We start from the raw sequence: 22,476 nt of genomic DNA on the forward strand, positions 1-22,476 counted from the left end.
CGACTCTGTGCGACCCCATAGACGGCAGCCCATCGGGCTCCCCATCCCTGGGATTCTCCGGGCAAGAACACTGGAGTGGGTTGCCATTTCCTTCTCCAATGTGTGAAAGTGAAAAGTGAAAGTGAAGTCACTCATTCGTGTCCGACTCTTAGCGACCCCATGGACTGCAGCCCACCAGGCTCCTCCATCCATGGGATTCTCCAGGCAAGAGTGCTGGAGTGGGGTGCCAGTGCCTTCTCTGGATACTCCATAGGAATGGAAGCAAAAAGAAAGCTTGCATAGCTCTATTCATAACAGACAAAAAGGTTAAAACAAAGACTGTCATAAAGACAAAGAGGAGCTGTACATAATAATGAAGAGGTAAATCCATCATGAAGATATAACATTTATAGATATAAATACACCCCACATAGGAGCACCAAAATGTATAAAGCAAATACTAACAGACCTAAAGAGAGCGATAGACAGAAATAAAATATTAGCAGGAAACTTTAACACCCTAGTTACATCAATTTATAGATCACTCAGAAGAAAATCAGGAAAGCATGGCCTTAAACAACACATTAGACCAGATGCAGTGAATATATATACACAGAACATTCCATCCAGAAGCAGCAGAACACATATGTTTTCCTTCTCAAGTGCACATAGAACACTCTCAGGATAGATCACATGTCAGTGTCATGAAGTCTCAATAAATTCAAGAAGATTGAAATTATATTAATCATCTCTTTTGACTACAGTGGCATGTAATTAGAAATCAATTACAAGGAAAAAAACTGGAAAAATATAAATATGTGAAGATTGAACATCATGTTACTGAACAGCTACTGAGACATAGAAGAAACTGCAGGAGAAAGCAAAATACCTAGGGAAAATGAAAATTGAAATATGACATACCAAAATCTATGGGATACAGCAAAAGTAGTTCTAAAAAGGAAGTTCATAGTAATACAGGCCTACCTCAGGAAACAAGAAAAATCTCAAATAAGCTAAGTTTACACCTATAGGAACTAGAAAGAGAAGAAGAAGTTAAGCCCCAAATTAGTAGAAGAAAGGAAATAATAGAGTGGAAATAAGTGAAATAGGGACTAAAAAGACAAATGGAAAGATCAATGAAAATAAGTAAGAGCTGATTCCTTGAAAGAATAAACTTAAGTTGACAAAGTTTTAGATAGAATCACCAAAGGGGGGGAAAGGAAGAGAGAGTGGATCCAACCATCTTCTTACCCACAGGCTGGCGGAGTCCTGAAGTTCATGCAGTGTTCCAGTCTGTAGGTATGCAACAGCTGCCTTAGGCCTTAGTGGCTGAACATAGCAGCGACCACATCTTACGGTACTGTAGGTCAGGAATCCAAGCCGGGCTGGCTGAGTGCCCCCTCTCCCGCGTGGGGCTAGCTGAGATTGGCCGGTAGGTGTCCAGACGGGAGGGGCACTGCTCTGCGGGACCTTGGATGGCGTCCCTCGGGTCTGGCATCTTGAACGTGGGGGATCAGCCGGGACAGGGGATGGAAGTGCCTGCCTGTAGCATCCTTAACCCGGCAGCCTCTGGGTAGTCTAGGGTCCCATGAAGCAAGCAGAAGCTGAAGATGCTGAAGACCTTTCATGATCTATTTTAGGAAATCACCTAGCGCAACGGCTTCCTTCCCAAACCAGACTCTGGATGGAGCAGACACAAGGACACCCAGATTCATGAGGGGTCACCTAGACCCCAGCTCTTCATAGGAAGTGTTCCCCAAATATTTTTACTTTTTTATTTTAAAAATTGTATTGGAATATAGTTGATTTCTGATATTATATTAGAACAGTATGGAGGTTTCTTAAAAAAACTAAAATTGCACCTACCATATGATACAGCAATCCCACTCCTGGGCACTTATCCAGGGAAAAACATAATTTGAAGAGATACATGAAGCCCAATCTTCATGGCAGCCACATTTTTAAAACGCCACTTCTAGATTTCTAGAAATGCATTTGGGTGTGTGTGTGTGTGTGTGGCAAGAAGACATTTAATTTCATTTTTATTTATTTTTTATTTTTTTAAATTAATTAATTATTTTAATTGGAGGATAATTACTTTACAATATTGTGGTGGTTTTGGCCAAACATCGACATGAATCAGCCATGGGTATACATGTGCGCCCCCTCCCATCCTGAACCCCCCTCCCAGCTCCCTCCCCACCCCATCCCTCTGGGTTGTCCCAGAGCACCAGCTTTGAGTGTCCTGCTTCATGCATCGAGCTTGCACTGCTCATCTATTTTACATATGGCAATATATATGTTTCAATGCTATTCTCTCAAGTCAGTCTACCCTCCCCTTCTCCCAGAGTCCAAAAGTCTGTTCTTTACATCTCTGTCTCTTTCGCTGTCTTGCATATAGGATCGTTGTTACCATCTTTCTAGAGTCCATATATATGCGTTAATATACTGTATTGGTATTTCTCTTTCTGACTTACTTCACTCTGTATAATAGGCTCCAGGTTCATCCACCTCATTAGAACTGACTCAAATGCGTTCTTTTTTATAGCTGAGTAATATTCCATTGTGTATATGTACCACAACTTCCTTATCCATTTGTCTGCTGATGGACGTCTAGGTTGCTTCCATGTCCTGGCTATTGTAAACAGTGCTGCGATGAATGCTGGGGTACACGTGTCTCTTTCAATTCTGGTTTCCTTGGTGTATGCCCAGCACTGGATTGCTGGGTCATATGGCAGTTCTATTTCCAGTTTTTTAAGGAATCACCACACTGTTCTCCATAGTGGTTTTACCAGTTTGCATTCCCACCAACAGTGTAAGAGGGTTCCCTTTTCTCCACACCCTCTCCAGCATTTATTGCTTGTAGACTTTTTGGTGGTGACCATTCTGACTTGTGTGAGGTGATACCTCATTGCAGTTTTGATTTTCATTTCTCTAATAATGAGTGATGTTGAGCATCTTTTCATGTGTTTATTAGCCATCTGCATATCTTTGGAGAAATGCAAGACATCTAATTTTGATGCTTGGAAAATTTGCAGTTTTCATAATATCTGAAGGGCTGCCAAGTAGGGACTGTGCTCCCTACAACTAAGTTATCAGAGGACCGTGGGCCCAGTTATTTTTGCTACTGGATCAGTCACTTTGTCCAGCTTGATTCGAGACCTCACTTCAGACTTTGCTTGCTCTGAAATAGGAAGCATTTTTATGATGCTTTTATGATGCTCTGATGATTCTCCAATAAGTCCCTTCAGTCTTATAGAAAATTAACATCTTGCATTTTCCTCCCATGTCTTTCACACTCAAGAGGTGATGCTCAGAAATGCAAATGCAGTTACTGACTTCAAAGAGACAGTAGCCTAAGGAAAGGGCCCAGAAAGACCCTGGCTGAGGGCAGCACGCTCCGCCTGATGGAAGGGTCTGCCCTGCAGTTTATCTTTCCATTTCCCTGGGTTCAGGCTTTGTCCTTGTAAATGGAGGCAGCCTTCCTGGTCTGCTATTCATATATCTGAACGAGCTGAGAAAGCCTGTTCTTTTCTACACCCACGGCTAAGCCTGCATTGTTTAATGAACAAGCAGTTTTATGTCAGACGGTTTATTGAGGGGGCCTGTGCTCAGCCCAGCTCTTCAGCAAGGATGATCAGAGCAAAGTGAGGCGGACATGTGGCTCAGGTCTCATTGTGTTCATTAGGAAGCGCTTAGCTGGACCTGTCCTGCCACGACTGAGCTGTCACGATGCTGCCTTTCGAGCTAGATTCCTGGGGACCTTCGCTTTCTGGAGGTCAGCCTTCCCAACTTAACACAGACACCGGCAGGAGATATAACAGCTCCTGCTGACTGCGTGCTCACCGCGGGCCAAGCTCTGCACTCTGCTCTTTGCCTGTGCTGCCTCGCCTGTCTTTCTCTCATCCACTCTTGGAGGCAGATCCTAGTAATACCCCCATCTCACAGTTCAAGAAAGGGACTCACAGAGAAGTCAAGGGGATCGGTCAGAATGTAGGTCGAAGCATGGCCACCCCAGCTGCCCATCCAGGACACCCAGACACTCCATCCCCTGCCCTGGCCTCTGAGCCGGGATGGCTGGCCTTGCCAGCTCTGGGAGGTGCCTCTTGGGGGAGAATGGCAGACAGGGAAGGCAGGGATCCGTTAAGTTGGGATGGGGATAAATAAGGAGTTTGCAATTAAATTATATACACTACTATATATAAATATATGTATAAATTTATATATATATTCATTTACTTCAGTTCAGTTCACTTCAGTTGCTCAGTCATGTCCAACTCTTTGCGACCCCATGGACTGCAGCACACCAGGCCTCCCTGTCCATCACCAACTCCCGGAGTTTACTCAAACTCATGTCCACTGAGTCGGTGATGCCATCCAACCATCTCATCCTCTGTCATCCCCTTCTCCTCCCGCCTTCAATTTTTCCCAGCCTCAGGGTCTTATCCAATAAGTCAGTTCTTTGCATCAGGTGGCCAAAGTATTGGAGTTTCAGCTTCAACATCAGTCCTTCCAATGAACACCCAGGACTGATCTCCTTTAGGATGGACTGGTTGGATCTCCTTGCAGTCCAAGGGACTCTCAAGAGTTTTCTCCAACACCACAGTTCAAAAGCATCAATTCTTCAGTGCTCAGCTTTCTTTATAGTCCAACTCTCACATCCATACATGACCACTGAAAAAACCATAGCCTTGACTAGATGGACCTTTCTTGTCAAAGTAGTGTTTCTGCTTTCTAATATGCTGTCTAGGTTGGTCATAACTTTTCTTCTAAGGAGTAAGCGTCTTTTTATTTCATAGCTGCAGTCACCATCTGCAGTGATTTTGGAGCCCAAAATATAGTTTGTCACTGTTCCCACTGTTTCCCCATCCATTTGCCTTGAAGTGATGGAACCAGATGCCATGATCTTAGTTTTCTGAATGTTGAGTTTTAAGCCAACCTTTTCACTCTCTTCTTTCACTTTCATCAAAAGATTCTTTAGTTCTTCTTTGTTTTCTGCTATAAAGGTGGTGTCATCTGCATATCTGAGGTTATTGATATTTCTCCCAGCAATCTTGATTCCAGCTTGTGCTTCATCCAGCCCAGCATTTCTCATGACGTACTCTGCATAGAAGTTAAATAAGCAGGGTGACAATATACAGCCTTGACGTACTCCTTTTCCTCTTTGGAACCAGTCTGTTGTTCCACGTCCAGTTCTAACTGTTGCTTCCTGACCTGCATACAGATTTCTCAAGAGGCAGGTCAGGTGGTCTGGTATTCACAACTCTTTCAGAATTTTCCACAGTTTATTGTGATCCACACAGTCAAAGGCTTTGGCATAGTCAATAAAGCAGAAGTAGATTTTCTTCTGGAGCTCTCTTGCTTTTTCGGTGATCCAACGGATGTTGGCAATTTGATCTGTGGTTCCTCTGCCTTTTCTAAATCCAGCTTGGACATATGTGTGTATTTATATGTAACACACACTTCATGGCAGATAGATGGGGAAACAACAGAAACAGTGACAGACTATTTTCCTGGGCTCCAAAATCACTGCAGATGGTGACTGCAACCATGAATTAAAAAGTGCTCACTCCTTGGAAGAAAAGCTATGACAAACCTAGATAGCGTATTAAAAAGCAGAGACATTACTTTGCCAAGAAAAGTCCATCTATAAAAGCTGAATCTAAAGCTGTGGTTTTTCCAGTAGTCACGTATGAATGTGAGAGTTGGACTATAAAGAAAGCTGAGCACTGAAGAATTGATTCTTTTGAACTGCGGTGTTGGAGAAGACTCTTGAGAGTCCCTTGGACTGCAAGGAGATCAAGCCAGTCCATCCTTAAGGAAATCAGTCTTGAATATTCACTAGAAGGACTGATGCTGAAGCTGAAACTCCAGTACTTCGGCCACCTGATGTGAAGAACTGACTCATTGGAAAAGACCCTGATGCTGGGAAAGATTGAAGGTGGGAGGAGAAGGGGACGACAGAGGATGAGATGGTTGGATGGCATCACTGACTCAATGGACATGAGTTTGAGCAGACTCTGGGAGTTGGTGATGGACAGGGAGGCCTGGTGTGCTGCAGTCTGTGGGGTCGCAAAGAGTCAGACAGAAATGAGCAACTGAACTGACTGACTCTTTAAACAGGGAGTAAAAACTGACTGACTCTTAAAACAGGGATTCCCCTCTTGGCTCAGAGGAAAGAGTCTGCCTGCAAAGCAGGAGACTCAGGTTTCATCCCTGGGCCAGGAAGACTCTCTGGAGAATGAAATGGCAACCCATGCCATTCTCTTGCCTGGAGAATCCCGTGGAGGGAGGAGCCTGGCAGAATACAGTCCATGGGGTCACAAAAGAGTCAGAGGACTGGGTGCCTAATACTCACTCAGTCATATATAAAGCAGATGAACAATAAGGTCCTACTTTATAGCACAGGAACTACCCTCATATGTTGTTATAACCTAACATGGAGAAGAATCTGAAAAAGTATATATACATATATATGTAAGTATATATATATATATATATATAAGATGTTGTTTTATATATATATATATATATATATATATATATACACACACACATATATATATACACTTTGTTTTATACCTGAAACTAACACAACATTGCAAATCAACTGTAGTTCAATTTTTTTTAGAAAAGAGAAAAATGCTAAAAAAAGAACCCATTTTGTTACTCATTTTTTTACCTGTGGCTCTTCATCATTCCCGTCTTTAGGAGCCAGCAATGAAATATAACTACATGGAATGTTTGAAATTCTTTGGAGGTAAACACGCTGCCTTTGAAAGAAGAGAAGCTCATTGTTTGAAAGGTTCTTTCTCTTTTTGTGGTGGGAAGAAATGATATTGAACTTGCAGGAAGCCATGGTAAAGGTCTTCCCTCTGTCTTTCCACTCACTGTCTATGCGGGTTCAGTGACCCTGCTTGCCTGAGCATCATCTTGGTTTTCTCTGAAATAGATCTAGCAGTGCCAGCCCCAGAGATTACAATAAAGGACCAGATGAGGTAACTATTCTTCAGCAGGCATTGTCAGGACAGCTACATAGAATTTGCTGTTGCAAAGTGAAAATGCAGAGCCCATTTGTTAAAAAAAAAAAAAAAAAAATCTCAAAATGGCAGCAGCAGGTCTTGAAACCGGAGCCCTGGGGCTCTTGTGGGTGTACGGCCTTTGGGCTACACAAGTTGCAGACATGTGAGGCAAGTTTTGAAGATTATGGCCATTCAGCAAATACCCCTTTCTCCTCTGCCATGTTCCCCCAAGAAGAACCCACCTCCCAGAATGCCAGGCCCTCAGAATCTCCCAGTTCGGTGCCTGGATCCAAAACCCTGGCCCTGGGGAAACCCTGAGCCCGCCCTGTGGACTGGTCTCCTGTTCCCCACACCCTCCCAAAAAGCCGTGGGCATCTCCCCACCTGAAATGAGATCCTTGAAGGACTCTATGATGTCTCAGCCGAGAGGCTTCGTCGCTTCCGGGTTGTGTATGAATTACAAATCTAACATCAAAATGTGCAGCATGCTAGACATGATAAAAGTATATTTCCAACATGAATAATTATAAAACGCTGACTGGCTTCAAGTTCATCAGAATAGATCTGTGCTCTGTCGGTGCCACCCATCGAATTTACACGATGATTGTCACCAGAAGCTCAGACGCCCGAGCCCCCACCGAGACCCTTCTGCCCTGCTTAGGAAGCACTTCTCTCGCTGCTGATTCTGTTCAGACGGTCCTGATTCCAAGCCCAGGCTGCAGTAACTCCCCTTCATCAGTACCGATCACCCAGTCTCCAGCGGAGCCCCCTCAAATCCTTTCTTCTCATCACTTCCAAAGATACCTTTCTACGGGCAAACACGATCACGCAGCCTTCTCGTGGCTCTCAGGCAAAGTGCAGATCCTCAGGCTGCAGATGAAGCTCCTGGGGAGCTCTCCCTGGTCTGGTGTCTCTGTCTCCAAACCCAGCCTTCTTCTGTTCCCCCGCCCTCGCCCCCACAAAATCATCATTTCCACCAGGCAGCCCTGACCCCACCTCGGCCTGATTTATTACTTTATGCTTTCCCCCCCCACAACTTCCATACTCTGGCTCGCGTCTGCCTTTGAGCTTATGCTCTTCCTGCCAGGCGTGGTCCTCTGCCACCTCCCCATTCACGGGGTTCAGCTACCCAGTCGTGTCCGGCTCTCCGTGACCCCGCGGACTGCAGGCTGCCCGGCTCCTCTGGCCAGGCTGTTACCCAGGCAAGAATGCAGGAGTGGGCGGCCGTGTCCTCCTCCAGGGGACCTTCCCGACTCGGGGATAGCATCTGCGTCTCTTGCATCTCCTGCCTTGGCAGGCAGACTCTTTTCCACCGTGCCACCTGGGAAGCCCATGCACATGGAGCCAATAAAATGACTGAGACTCAGTTCAAGCCTGTTTCACCAGGAAGGCCTTCACCAGCTTGACCGTCTGATCCTTCTGTTTCACATCACGCTTCCATTCTTTGTGAAAGTGTGAAGTGGAAGTGAAAGTCGCTCAGTTGTGTCCAACTCTTTGCGACCCCAAGGACTATACAGTCCATGGAATTCTCCACACCAGAATACTGGAGCGGGTAGCCTTTCCCTGCTCCAGGGGATCTTCCTGACCCAGGGATCGAACCGGGGTCTCCTGCTTTGCAGGTGGATTCTTTACCAACTGAGCTGCCAGGGAAGCCCATTCTTTGTAGTTGGTACCAACTGAATGAACTGCAGTGAACTTCCTTCATCATGCAATGAACTGCATGTTTTTATTTCCCCTAGAATTCATATAGTGAAGACCTAATTCCCCTTTGGTGGTATTTGGAGAGGTCTCTGTGAGTCACTGGGTCATGAAGGTGGAGCCCTCATGAGGAGGACGAGTGTCCTTGTAAAAGGGGCCAGGAGCTCCCCTGTTATCTTTCAACTGTCTGAGGACACGGTGGGAACTTGGCCATCTACAGCCTGGAGGAGGGTTCTCACCAGAACCCAAAGGCTCTGGTCCTCTGAGCTCGGACCCCAGCCCATCCACCCTCCAGAGCTGTGAGGAAAAAACTGTGTTGTTTATAAACCCACTCTTTGCAACCCTGTGGACTGTAGCCCAGCAGGTTCCTCTGTTCACAGAATTTCCCAGGCAAGAGTACTGCAGTGGGCTGCCCTGCCCTCCTCCAGGAGATCTTCCTGACCCAGGGACTGAACCCACGTCTCTATGTCTCCTGCAGTGGCAGAAGGGTTCTTTACCATCAGCGCCCCCTGAGAAGCCGACTGTGTTACAGCGTCCCTTTATGCTTCTGCCTCCCCCCATGAGACTGGGCACAGCCCTCCTTTCTGGCGCCATGTCAAGCGTGGTATCTATATGTCGAGAACAGTCCTTGATACTTCAGAAATGCTTAATAGACAAACATGGAAGAAAGCAAATTATGGTTACTAAGGGGGCGGGGGGGATAAACTGGGAGATTGGGATTGACACGTTCACATGACTACATATAAAATAAGTAACTAATAAGGACCTACTCTCGAGCATAGAGAACTCTAGTCAATATTCTGTAATAACCTATATGGAAAAGAATCTAAAAGAGAGTGGATATATAGATTCGTAAAACTGGTTCACTTTGCCGTACAGCAGAATTTGGTCATTATAAATTACAGCCACTGTAAACTGACCGTTTACACCACTGTAAATCACGTGTACACCTATATATATATATATATATATTTAATAAAGTAGTGACAAAGGGGTGGCAGGTGGAGAGGAGGTCACTGAGAATGGAGAGGAAGTTGGCAGCCTGCAAACAGCGCCAGCATCCCTGCGTGGTGTGGGAGACGACGGGGCCCCTCTGGATCTGAAAGGAAGAAGTGTTTTTGCTCTCCCCAGAAGCCCTGGCATGGAAATACCTCTCAAAGCTGAAAGCGCTTTCTAAGAAACAATCCAATTGTCAGTCTTTAGCAACTTGGCAGGATGTTCAAATGAATTCACATTTTCAGATGCATATTTGAATCAGAAATGTAGTAAAAATCATCTTATTATAGAGAGCACTTTTTGTCATTTCCATCATGCTTGACTGGAAAAATTATGAGCTTCTTGTGTGAAGACTTGAGTCCTGGTTGAGTCATTGACATTCTGTATATGACCTTGGCCAAGCTGTTTCACCCTTCAACATCTTATCTTCTCTATAAGAGGTGAACCGAGATGATACTTATATCTTAAAACTCTGAAGAGGGTCAGATAAAGGAAATAAGTGGTAGAAAATATAGCAATGATTCTTCAACTTCCCAAGCCTCAGTTTTCTCATCTGGAATATGGCCATAATAGTGAGAGTGTATACTTAGTGGGCTTGAATGAAATATTGCTTGTCAAATGCTGAGGACAGTGCCAGGCACACGGATGCTTACTGAATATTAGTGATCATGCTTGCAACCAGCTTTATTATTGAAAATTGGAATTCATCTTCTAATGAGGAACTCCGTTCTTTTAATACAGAGTTTAGAGTGCCTCCCATGTTTTGGTTGGGTGCTCTGCTTTGCATGTGAGAGAGTGCAAGAGAAAAAAGACGTAGTTTTTGATTTTCTGTACCTTATACCCTTTTGAGAAAGAAAGACACATCAAATAATCACACGACCTGTTAAGTAGAAAAATGACAGGCTGTCGTGGGAGGGAATAACAGGGGGATTGGACCAAATACAGGGTACAAGGAAGATTTCATCAAGGAAGGGGTATTTGAATTGAATTTTGAAGGACGTGGGAATTTACTCCATGGAGGAAAGAATGAAAGCACCGCAGGCAAAGAGAGTTGCGTGTGCAAAGGTCCTGGGAGACAGAGTCTCATGTGAGAAAAGGAGAGAACACCAGAACACCAGTGTCTTTGGAGGTTCACGTCGGGGTGGGGAAGGAAACAGGAGTCAGGTCACTGTCACGCCTAGGCCATGACAGTTAGCTAATGGTCATCAAGGCCCGAGTGTTCTGAGCAGGAGGTCACGGGATGAAGACCGCATTTTTCAGAGATCACTTCTGCTGCCATGTGAGGGGACCCCTCACCCACGAGGGGTGACGACCCCTTGGACCGGCGGGTGCACAGAGTGATGTGAAGTCCAGTAGTACCGGCGTCACTGGGGGCTGTGAGAAATGCAAGTTATCGGGCCTTGCTGGGCCTACCGAGTCAGATCTGGAGGTGTGTCTGAGAGTCTGTGTTTTTAGGAGTCCCCCCAGGGGATTAAAGTTTGAGAAACCCTGAGTGAGTCTAGGATGTGGCCAATTGAGATGGGAGAGTGAATGGATTTAGAACCAATTTCACAAGTTTAGCTCCTGGAAATGAGAGTGTTGAGTGATGCCTTGATTTGGGGGATGAGAGAGAAGTCAGTGTCAGGAATGTCTCTAAAACAGGTATTTGCGGGCAGAAGTCACCTTACTTGTTTTTTGTGCTTTTTTGGGTGCATATTTGAGATGAGACTACATGAATTGGGGTTTTTCTGTCTTTGTTTTTTAATATTTACTAATCTACAGAGTACTGATGAGAGGATCCAAGAAACACCGTATTATAACTGACATCAAGTGGAAAAAAAAAAAGGATCTTATGGCTTGGAACGTCCTGTACTGATAGACAGTAAAACAAGCTATAACTAGAAGGCTGATTTCCTCTGTGATAAGGAGAACTATTTTTCTTGAAGTCTTGACTTCCCCAGAATTCTTCAATTTCAAGTCCACTAAATAATCTTTGAAATGTTATGTTCCACTATTTTTTTTAAAAAAAGCACTCTGTTTTAGAAATATAGTAGATATCAAACAGCAACAGAAATCTTGTTAACAATTCTCCTAAGAAAAGATATTATTGAACAGGAAAATGTTAACCTCAGAATGTGTTCTGAGGTTAAAAAAAAATCCCCTTCTGCCTAAGTTTGTTTTACTGTGTAGAATATATTTTAATGGTTTTAATAAATTTTAATGGTTTGAAAAGCTACCTGTTCTTCGTGAATAAAAGAGATTGCCGGAGTAGAAATTTCTTGTGTATTTTAGCTTCTTTCTCACATGTCTTAGCTTGCTTTGTCCTGATTCTATAGGCTCTTTGACCACAATCTCATTTCACTCCTTCAGCCTTCCGATTTACATGGATTTTGCTCTGTGATGCAGCCTAGAAAGCCCCAAAGTAGCTTCTATTGATGGAACTGAAGAAAAGCCTTGTCAGGGATCCCTCTGGGTTGTTGACAGTTAAGCCTATTTTTCAGGTGAAGTATAATTAAGTTGATTCTCATTATTCAAAGAGAAAGGATATAGTTACCTTCTATTCTGGAGGAGGGTTGTCTGGATAATCTTCTTTTAGCATATACCACTGTGACATTCATGATCTCAGTTCTACCTGAACAAAGACTCTACCTGATTCTTGCACTAACAAATAATGCTTCTTAAATACTGTGGCAGGTGAGACTTCCAAAGATTCAAGAGCTAACCACTGTTGCACGGTAATCTGTAGGCTTCTACGTAGGGAGCTGGCCAAGTAGGGACGGCAGGCCATGTCTGGTGGGATGCTTCTTTTACAAAGGAAAGCAGTCCTGTGCGTTTTTTATGTGCTCTTTATTACTGCTTGAGCACTACAGCTGCGGGCTTGAATAGCTGAGGCAGAGAATGGCAAAGTCAAGTATTTCCCACCTGGCCTGCCAACCTCTGAAGATGAACGTGCCGTATCCGTTAGGTTGCCTACCAAACCGAAGCTCTTATGGTTTAGGAGAATTCCAAATTGTCCTGTTTTAATTACAGCTATAGGCTCAAAATGTACTTTTTAAAAAATTTCATAAGTGCATTTTTTAAGAGATGATACATCTGCATTTATGTGTATATATATATATGCAAAAGCCACAGGTAATACATTAATAGAAACGTATCTTCATTACCCCAACCCTTAATATGTAGCAGCTCTGGGAAAGCGCTGGTACTGCACAATGCGGTCAGCTTGGGTCTGTTTTATTCCTTTGATGTTTGTTTGAGTTGGAGGATAACTGCCTTAGGCGTCGCGTTAGTTTCCGCTGTATAGCAGCGTGAATCAGCCATATACCCGCGGTCCCTTGAGCCTTTCCGCCACCCCTTCCCGCGCCCAGCTGTTCGCAGAGCCCCCGCGTTACGCGGCAGCTTCCCACCAGCCGTCTGTTCCAGCCGGGGTCGTGTGTACACGGCACTGCTACCCCATCAGTCCGTCCCCGCTCCGTCCCCCGCTGGGGCAAGTCCAGTCTCCACATGTGCGTCTCTTCGGGACTTTTCTTGTCGGAGGGAAATGCCCGTGATCGTCTGGAAGCGAGGAGGAAAGTGTTACGCCCAGACTTGTTTTTCTCAAGATGCTGTCTGTCCGGGCGCAGGCCTGCGGCGCCAGCAGCCGCCCCGGGCGCGGTGGGTCCGGCGAGCCTCCCGGGGCACCGGGTTTGGCCTCCAGCCCTGGTGAGACGTCGGCCGCGTTTAGGAGAGAAATGGGGAGCCTGACTGTTCTGCCTCCGTGCCCGCCGGGCCGTGACTCGGGGAAGTCTGGCTCCGTGTTACCGAGTCTTCGCTGGGAGTCGAGTTCACCCGATGCAAGAGATGCCCAGGGTCTGCTGTCGCCATGTTCTCAGAGAGTGTTTAATTGACACCTGAAGCTGCCGTCATGTACTTATGCTCCGAAAATTGTCAAGAGATCCTTACTCGGCTCTTTTCAGCTCCTATTTCCTTGTTTCCAAATTCTCTCAAACTTCTAGCTTTCTCCCGTAGGACATATTTTCCATCCATTTTGCGTTACTTGCCTGGGATTTTAAAAATAGATTCTAATTCTGCACCTAATTGCTTTAAAATGACTTAATTAGTGTGGAATTTGTTATGTGTCCTGGCCTTTTAAAAATCAATAACATACATAAGTGCAATGCTTCCTTTTTTTAAATCATAAAAGCTACATTATTTTCTCATGTGAGAACTATTCCTTTTTCTTTTCTTTTTTTTATGTTTGGAGAAATGCCCTGTGTCTTAGCACAAAGCCCACAAAACAGAGAATCATATGACCTGAGGTCTTATTTCCACCTCTTTCAATGATTAACATTAGCCATTTTGCAGTTTACTCACCCACCCTGAACTCAGGATCTTCATCTTTACAATAAAGAGTTCCTTGTCATCATCTCTAAAGATCTTTTCTAAATCCAGCAATCTGAAAAGATTTTGTTCCAGCTTAATACTAGATTTGATGTTCAAGGAAGTGAGGAATAATTCTCCTGTTTCCTTAATGAAAAAAAAAATCATGAAATGTTTCATATGTACACAAAATACAGAGATTTTTGTAACAAATACCCACCCTGAACCCCCCCTAACAAATATTAACCCTGAACTGTTAATTAACAAACACTATTGGTTTCCTTGGTGGCTCAAACAGTAAAGAATTTGCCTGCAAAGCAAGAGACCCGGGTTCGATCCCTGGGTCGGAAAGATCCCCTGGAGAAGGGAACGATTACCCACTCCAACATTCTTGCCTGAAGAATTTCATGGACGGAGGAGCCTGGCGGGCTACAGTCCATGGGGTCGCGAAGAGTCAGACACAGCTGAGCGACTAACTCACACACAGAGCCATTAGTCGTGCCTGACTTTTTTTTTTAATGAGTAAAGAATTAAAGCATTATATATTCAGGTAAACTCTTTATTTAATAGACAAAAAGCACAAAATACTTTTATATGTATTGACCTCTTCAGAGCTCTTAAGCATGAGAAGCAGATACATATCCGACATGTAAATATAAATTGATTCTGGTTATCTGAGGCAAAAATATTAACTTATTGAAAGCATATGTTGCAACATATGGAACCAAAGAAAGGAATGAGCAACCAACCTTTGGCAAACAACCAGTGTCTGGAAAACACAAGAAGCAGTCGTGTCCCATGAAGTCTCAGAAGCAGGAATAATGGGCAAGAATTTTCTGGTCTTCGCTGTTAAATAAATCTGCTTCCTTCACTTTTGATCTTGGGTCCCACTGTTCACAATTGGAGTTACCAGAGGAGAAGGAGTGACTGGGCCAGTGAAGGCTGCCCCACGCGCCGGGTGGGATAGTTTACCAAGGCGGCCCACAGAGAGGAGTCTTCATCTCCCATGGAAGACGGAGGTGCAGTGACTGGGCAAGGGTGCTATTCTGCTAAACATGTGAGATGTCTACTCTGCTAACAGTAGCACCCACGAGAAGGTGCGTCTCATATCTCTGATTACACGGGAGTGTGGCTGATAACCCCGCTGCTGTCCTCTGAAGCGCATCACTGTGTTGGCACAGACCAGACTCTGCCAAGGCTGCTACCAGTCCGTGACTGAGCGAGGCAGCGCTGCTGAGACAGGCCCGTTCCAAAGAGAGGCGGTGATGCTCTGATGGTTGACTTGGCTAGATGACTCCACGATGGCCTTGGAGAACTTTCCTTGGAACTGCACTGAGGTCTAAGACACTCTCATCCAGTTTTTCTTCCTTCTCTCTCGCTTTGCTTGACCTGAGATCTGCACTGTGGTCTTCCCATCATTTGCTTCAGAGAGGACCAGCAGTAACCCACAGTTTATTTATCAATATTCAGAAGATGCAGTAAGTAGCACTTAAAACCTCACGCCAGAGCCTTACCCACCTTTTCCTACATTCTATATCCCCTTACCCTGCTCTGCTTTTTCTTTTTGTTGTGGCATTTAAAACCTTCTAATAAAACATACGGTTGTTTGTTGTTTTTCTCTCAGAAGTAGAGTGTGAGTCCTCTCAGGACGCAGGACAGGTGTCTGCTCTGTTTGGTTTACTGATGTGTTTCCCAACACTCGAGGTACTTCCTGGCTGTTGCAGACGCTCAGTAAAAATATGTTGAATGAATGAATAACTTTATGTCCAATTGCTTGCGATGCAGTCTCCAAGTATTTTCTTTGGGGTCCTAAACTAAGTAGTTCCAGAGTCCCAGACCCCCTTAACCACGCTGAGTGTAGGTTGGCATTATGCTTATTGGTACCAACAATTATTCCCCTTGCCCTACAAAGACCATAGATTTATCCCTCTTAAGCCTTGTGCAATTAAAGAGGGTTAGTTTGATCCTCCAATTCTCATTTAATCCAAGTTCTTTTATACTGAACCACTGAAACTCTAAAGAAATGTTAAATTGCTTTCCTTAAAGTCAAGTATCAAGGGAGTGAGTTTGTCTGAGCACCTTGTTCTCAGAAAGAAGTGGCTTCTAAGCAGCAATCGTGGGGCCCAGCCTGTCGGATGAGACATTTGTCTGCTTGCTGACAGTGGGCAAGTGTTTGTGGCCTTCTTTCCCCTAGGGCACCCCTGGAGAAAAACCCATGGCTCAGTGGTGATTTGGGATCAGTCCTCTTTGTTGTTTGCAGAGAAGAGAAGAACCGAGGGCGTATTGGTGTGCGTCCTACCAACAATACAGTGGCACAAAATCACCATTTTAGGGAAGAGGCAGAAACACCCTGGGGAGAGGGGTCAAGCAAAGGTTTGTGAATGAGGTCAGGATATGATGCCACATACGTCAACAACTTAGGTAACTACACGTAAAGACTGGAATAACGAAGTTTTTAAAACTGCATCCTCACTGTCTCAATGAGGAGACAAAAAGCAGTACCAGTGGTGGTTTTCCGATCTCATTGTCTATTTAGTTATAGAAATATGTGCCTAAATGAAGGATGTCTTCCAATCTAGAACTGAAGTAGCTGAATTTTATTTCAAATAGAGTTTCTCCTGTTATTTTGGGGTTGAGAGGGAAATTTGTTGATTATCCAAAGATTTTTATTTTCACTTCTATCTTTTCTAATATGACATTTTAAAAAAGAATATGTATCATTATGTTCTAGAGCACAGGTAGAAAGAAAGATTAAGCTCAACTTTTAAAGCATTGTTCAGAGATTGCGATCATTCCCAGGAGACTGGAGTAAGGCCACATTAGAAATCACACTCAGACTTGTGTTTAAAGCCTGCTCTTTGACACTGCGTAGCCGTGGGACCCTGAAGAAAATGCCACACATTGCAGTTTCCACAGTTGTAAAATATGAAAGTGTCGGTCGGGGTGATAGATGAGACGTTTACTCAGATTCATGTAGAGCTTGTCGCTCGGTGTCCGGCACGTGCTGGTTCAGTCACTAAGTCGTGTCCGACTCTTGCAACCCCGTGGACTGTGGTCTGCCAGGCCTCTCTGTCCATGCAGTGCTCCAGGCAAGAATCCTGGAGTGGGTTGCCATTTCCTTTTCCAGGGGATCTTCCCGACCCAGAAATCGAACCCAGGTCTCCTGCCCTGCAGGCAGACTCTTTACCGACTGAGCTATGAGGGACGCCCATAACAGAAGTCAGTGAATGACCGCTGTCCCTAGACAGCGCGTTGTCAGGAACCCATTATCTGCATTTCTCACTGGACTGTAATCAGCTACGATAGCTCCTCCCCTAAACCTCTCCCAGATGCACTTGTGGCTACCTGTATGTGAAAACTTCTTTCACTTGTAGGTAAGAATTACCTCTATCAGAAGCAGTTAGGTTTTCTTAAGGCAATAATAAATAGCTCTGCTGGTCAAAACTCCATTAAATGATTTATTGAGCAAGGCTGTTGGAATTATTGACTAAAGCACATCGTGGAGATATTTTTCGGATCTCAAGTTCCCAGGCTCCTCTTGTGTTTAATTGTTAGAAATTTTTGAGGATGGCAATACATACTCCTGGGAGAGGAAAGAAGTACTTTTATTTAAGGAGAGATGGAACTTGAAACAAAATGGAAAGATAAAGAAAAAAGAAAGAAACACTTGGCACATTCTATGCAGCCAAGCATCAGTTGATTTGTATCTACCCCTCTTTCCTTCTTCTTTTTTTTTAATTTTTATTTCCCTCTTTCTTAAGTTACCCTAACTCCAAACAGAATTTTTTTCAAAGTCTGAAATGGGACATCTGTCAGAACTGAATCATGGATAACATACACGAAGTGATTATTGCTTTACTTACCCAGTCCTGAACTCTTTATTTCTTACTGCACTTCTCTAGAGTTGCCAGAATTCCACTATATATTCCTTTATGCTTATTCTAGCAAAGCTGAAAACAAGGATCTGAGAAGAAAAAAGAAGAAACTCTCCCCCCACAATCCACCGCTGTGCCTCGTCTGTGTGTGTCCACCTAGTTTTTTTTGTTTTTTGTTTTTCTCCAAAGAAACAAGTGCTGTGCTATGCATAGTCGCTCAGTCATGTCCAACTCTTTGCGACCCCGTGGGCTGCAGCCCACCAGGCTCCTCTGTCCATGGGCTTCTCCACGAATACTGAGTGGGTTGCCATGCCCTCGTCCAGAAGATCTTCCCAACCTAGGGATCAAACCCAGGTCTCCCACATTGCAGTTGGATTCTTTACCATCTGAGCCACAAGGAAGCCCAAAGAAACAGGCTTTAAAAATATAAAACACAAATTTAGAAGACATTGTTTTCTGAGATCCTCATTTTTCATTAAATTTTTCACTAAGTGTTGAAATAAAAAGTGTCCTTAGACCCTGCCCAGCTCAGCGAGATTTCCAGCTGCCTCGGTTCTTGTCCCGCCAGCCCCGCTCTGCCTTCTGCTGCTGCACAAGGTATCCTGGCCCAGTGTTCTTAAGTTCAGTGCTTTAGGATCCTGGGGCATTTAGCAGAGAGGTGTCCACTCACGGCACATTCAGTGGGAGCAGAGCACAGATCTGAAACACACATGGGCTGCACTATAGATGGATGGTCCTTGGAAGAGATGTTTCTCGCAGATAAGGTGAAGGACGGCTTCCTGCAGGTAAGGTGGAGGCTTTACCTGCTAACTAACCGAAGAAGCCTTGCTTCTGTCACTTAGAGGGGCACACGCGCCCGGAAGCCCTGGAGGCGCTGCTGTGGGGCTTGTCTTCCTGGGCTTTCTTCCTCCTTTGGAATCTGACCCCTCTCTTAGATCACCTCCTCAGCCCACCATCCCATTCCTGTTTTCCTTTCCTGTTCAATGAAAATAGATCCTCCGTGTTGATAAAGTGTCTGGCATGCTATGCTGATGTTTTTTAAGCAAGCAGTGAAAAGCCATTGGGCGTTTTTAATCATGACTCTGTATTTGCACAGATTCTTTAAGCAGCCTGGAGAGAAACCGAGGGTCGGGAGAAGGCATTTGAAGAGTGGGCGAGAGGTGGTTAGGGCAAGAACAAGGCAGAAACTACCGTGCTAAGAGCAGAGTCACTCACGACACTCACCGCTTGCCCCACTTTCTGCTGCAGATCCTAGGGGCCCGTCACTTAGCCACAGGTAGCAGGCCCTTGTTGATACACCTGCCGCGCTTTGGCAGCACCCTCCCGGTATTATATTCCCTGGATGCCTTTCTAAATATTGTCAACCCTTTATCACACCCCTGAGTATGCAGCACCGAGACCGTGGTGATAGAGAACGAGACCCATCGGGTTTGCTGTGAAACATGAGGAGCGCCTCAAAATGTTGCGTCACCCAATACTGACGCTGTTCACACAAGATGTTATATTATTGTAGCCCTAATGTCAAAGACTAAAGGCCACATGTATCTATCATTAAAAACCCAATCAAAATCCTGCTTGATATAAGGGACATGCAAAAGGGTCCCTGGGCTTCCCAGGTGGCTCAGTGGTGAAGACTTCGTCTGCCAACGCAGGAGACCTGGCTTCGGTCTCTGGGTCGGGAAGATCCTCTGGAGAAGGAAATGGCAACCCACTCCAGTACTCTTGCCTGGAGAATCCCATGGACGGAGGAGCCTGGCGGGCTAGGGTCCATGGGGTTGCGAAAGAGTCAGGTGTGACAGCAACTGAACAACAAAGCGCCCCCGTTCCGCTTTCTGCTGCTCCATCACATTGGAAACGAACGTGTGTTCTGTCGTGGCAACGCAGCTACTAGAGAGAAGGAACAACTCCCAGCTCAACTTTCTTTATACTTCTGCCTCCTTGTATTACTTTATTGAACCATGAACTCATATTAGAAACCTTAGGTCTACACTTATTGCCAAATATAATCTTTTGGGGGGTATGTGGAAAGTATATACCGTCTTTCAATTATAAATGTGACCAAGTCAAATTCTCTCGCACCCTCGTTTCCCAGTGAAGTAAAAGAAAGTACCAAAAATGGAGATGTGGGATCTTCCACCAGGTTTCAGCCCCATGTAACTATTTATGCAATTCCGAAAATACAGTTTACCATGTAGGGTATAAACCCTGTTTTCTCCCCATGAATTGTATGTATCTGCGGAAATTAAAGGTGTTATTAACTTAAATCTTGGCAGAGCCTCGTCTGTTTTAGCGCTCACCAACCCACACGGTAATTACTATTGCTATATACAGAGGAGTTAACACTGACAGGATGTCTGCCCTCTAACCCTGCTTCTAAGAACCCTTCCCATCTTTGGAGTGGAGGCCTAGGGATTTTCTTCCTCACTTCTTAACCCTAAGAGAGATTTATTGTACCAAGTCTGGGTGGCTGATGATGGAAAAACATTACGTGATCATCACTGTACCTGTGGGTAAGAAGGGAAGGAGCAGACCCCGGGGAATCGCTCTGAGTTATTACAGTCAAGCAAGGTTGAAGATTTTGTCAGAGGGTCAGGGTGGAGAGATCGAAGACAGCAGGGAAGGGAAAGATAAGTGAGCAAATTAAGTGAGAAGGGTGTTGCTCTGAACCTGATTGCTAGGTTTTGGCATTGGTTCTCTTTTTCTGGAAGAAGGAGCAAATGACTTATGCTTTGCTTTCTAACATGAAGATACCCAAAGCCATATTTGTAAGGAAGTTGTGTGGTTAAATAGGAGGGACGCTGAAGGCAGAAAGGAGGAAGGAAGCGTGGAGGGAAGGAAGGAAGGAAACAATAGGCGTGTAAGTCATTCACACTGTTCCTGATGCACTGGCCGTGTGCACAGTGGGAGTGTTGGCAGCAGCCTAGTTGATGCCACCTCATTACAAAGCTTGTGTTTAGAGCGACCCATGTTAATGAAGGGGCTTCCCAGGCGGCTCTAGTGCTAAAGAACCCGCCTGTCCATGCAGGAGTTGTTAGGGACTCGGATTTGATCCCTGGGTCTGGAAGGCCCACCTGGAGGAGGCCACGGAAACCCACTCCAGTGTTCTTGCCTGGAGAATCCCAGGGATGGGGAGCCTGGTGGGCTGCCGTCTATGGGGTCGCATGGGGTCGGACGCGACTGAAGCGACTTAGCCGCAGCGGCGTGTACATGTCAGGCCCGGTCTCCCAGTTTATCCCTCCTCCTCCCTACCCTCTGGTAACCATAAATAAGATGTTCATTGGGATCTTTTTTTTTTAGTTCCCACATATAAGCGATATGAAAGATATTTGTCTCTGTCTGGCTTACTTCACTCAGTATGATATGATCAACTCTAGGTTGATCCATGTTGCTGCAGATAGCATTATTTTGTTCTTTATTGGGGTATTAAGTATCACTTTAATTAAGAATATTTTCTTGAAATATACATACTGAAAAATACATGACTGTAGAGTCTGATGAGTTTCAAAACCTGAATACGCCTATGTAATCAGCATGAAGGTCACGAAAGATGGACCAGCATCCCAGAATTTCCTGACCTGTGCTCCCTCCCAGTCTCCCAAAAGTAACCACTAACTTGACCTGTAACATCATAGATTTGTTTTGCTTGTTTTCGTACTTAGTTTAAATGGATTCTACTCCTCCATGTCTGGCTGTTTTTATTCAACAATATGTTAGTCTACTGCCGATTATTATATTATCATTTGTTCACATTGCTGAATAATGTTGTGTTATGAAAATATATCTTGATACTGCCAAACAGTTTTTAAAATATTTGTACTAATTTGCAGCCCATCAGCAATGTAGGAGAGTTCAAGTGACAAAATATCCTCCCCAAAACTTGGGATTTTCCATCGTTTTTTCTTTTAGCTATGCTGGTGCACAAGCATTGATTTTTAAACTGACTAAATAAACCTCTAGGAAGCTCATACCAAACAAAGATCTTTATTTAGGAACCAGTGTGTGCTGGAGGTGGGAAGGGGCAAAGTTTTATCAGTTGGAATGCTTCAACATCAATACATTCAAAGAAGAAATACAGCTTGAGTATCGTAAGCAGAAAGGTCTCAGCACAGAGCAGTGGTTTTCTTAAAATGCCACTTTATTTTCAGAGAAAGCCCTTCATATGGAAATGAAGAGATGTCTATATGGGCTAGACATGTATGGAATCTGAAAACTGACATTTTTAAGATTTGTGGGGAGAATCATGGGCTAGAAGAAAACACGAAGGACTTTATAATCTACACCACGAATGACATGATTTTTATACAAAAGCAGGAGGCAGTGGTTGATGTGTTTTTCTTTTACTGTTGCAGGGTCTCCATTTTGGTGCCTGTTGGATATTGTCCCCATAAAGAATGAGAAAGGGGATGTGGTCCTTTTTCTGGCCTCGTTCAAAGATATAACAGACACGAAAGTGAAGATTACTCCAGAAGATAAAAAAGAAGGTTCGTGTTGTTTTCAGAAAACATTGACAGATGGAATAACATTTTGAAATTGTTTACTCAGAAACTCCAGTAGGAAAAAAGAGTGTTT

The 22,476-nt window shown here is 44.5% G+C and overlaps 1 protein-coding gene across 2 annotated transcripts in view; it reads left to right on the top strand.

The window, feature by feature from the left end:
• Window positions 1-22,476, top strand: part of KCNH8 (potassium voltage-gated channel subfamily H member 8) — a 444,848-nt gene that overhangs the window by 172,437 nt on the left and 249,935 nt on the right. For both annotated transcript variants that reach the window (XM_070467057.1, XM_070467059.1), the window contains exon 3: window positions 22,257-22,388. In XM_070467057.1, coding sequence (XP_070323158.1) covers window positions 22,257-22,388 — 132 coding nt within the window. The remainder of the gene's footprint in view (window positions 1-22,256; window positions 22,389-22,476) is intronic.

The sequence above is a fragment of the Odocoileus virginianus genome, chromosome 4 (assembly GCF_023699985.2).
Source record: "Odocoileus virginianus isolate 20LAN1187 ecotype Illinois chromosome 4, Ovbor_1.2, whole genome shotgun sequence".
Taxonomy (NCBI): Eukaryota; Metazoa; Chordata; class Mammalia; order Artiodactyla; family Cervidae; genus Odocoileus; species Odocoileus virginianus.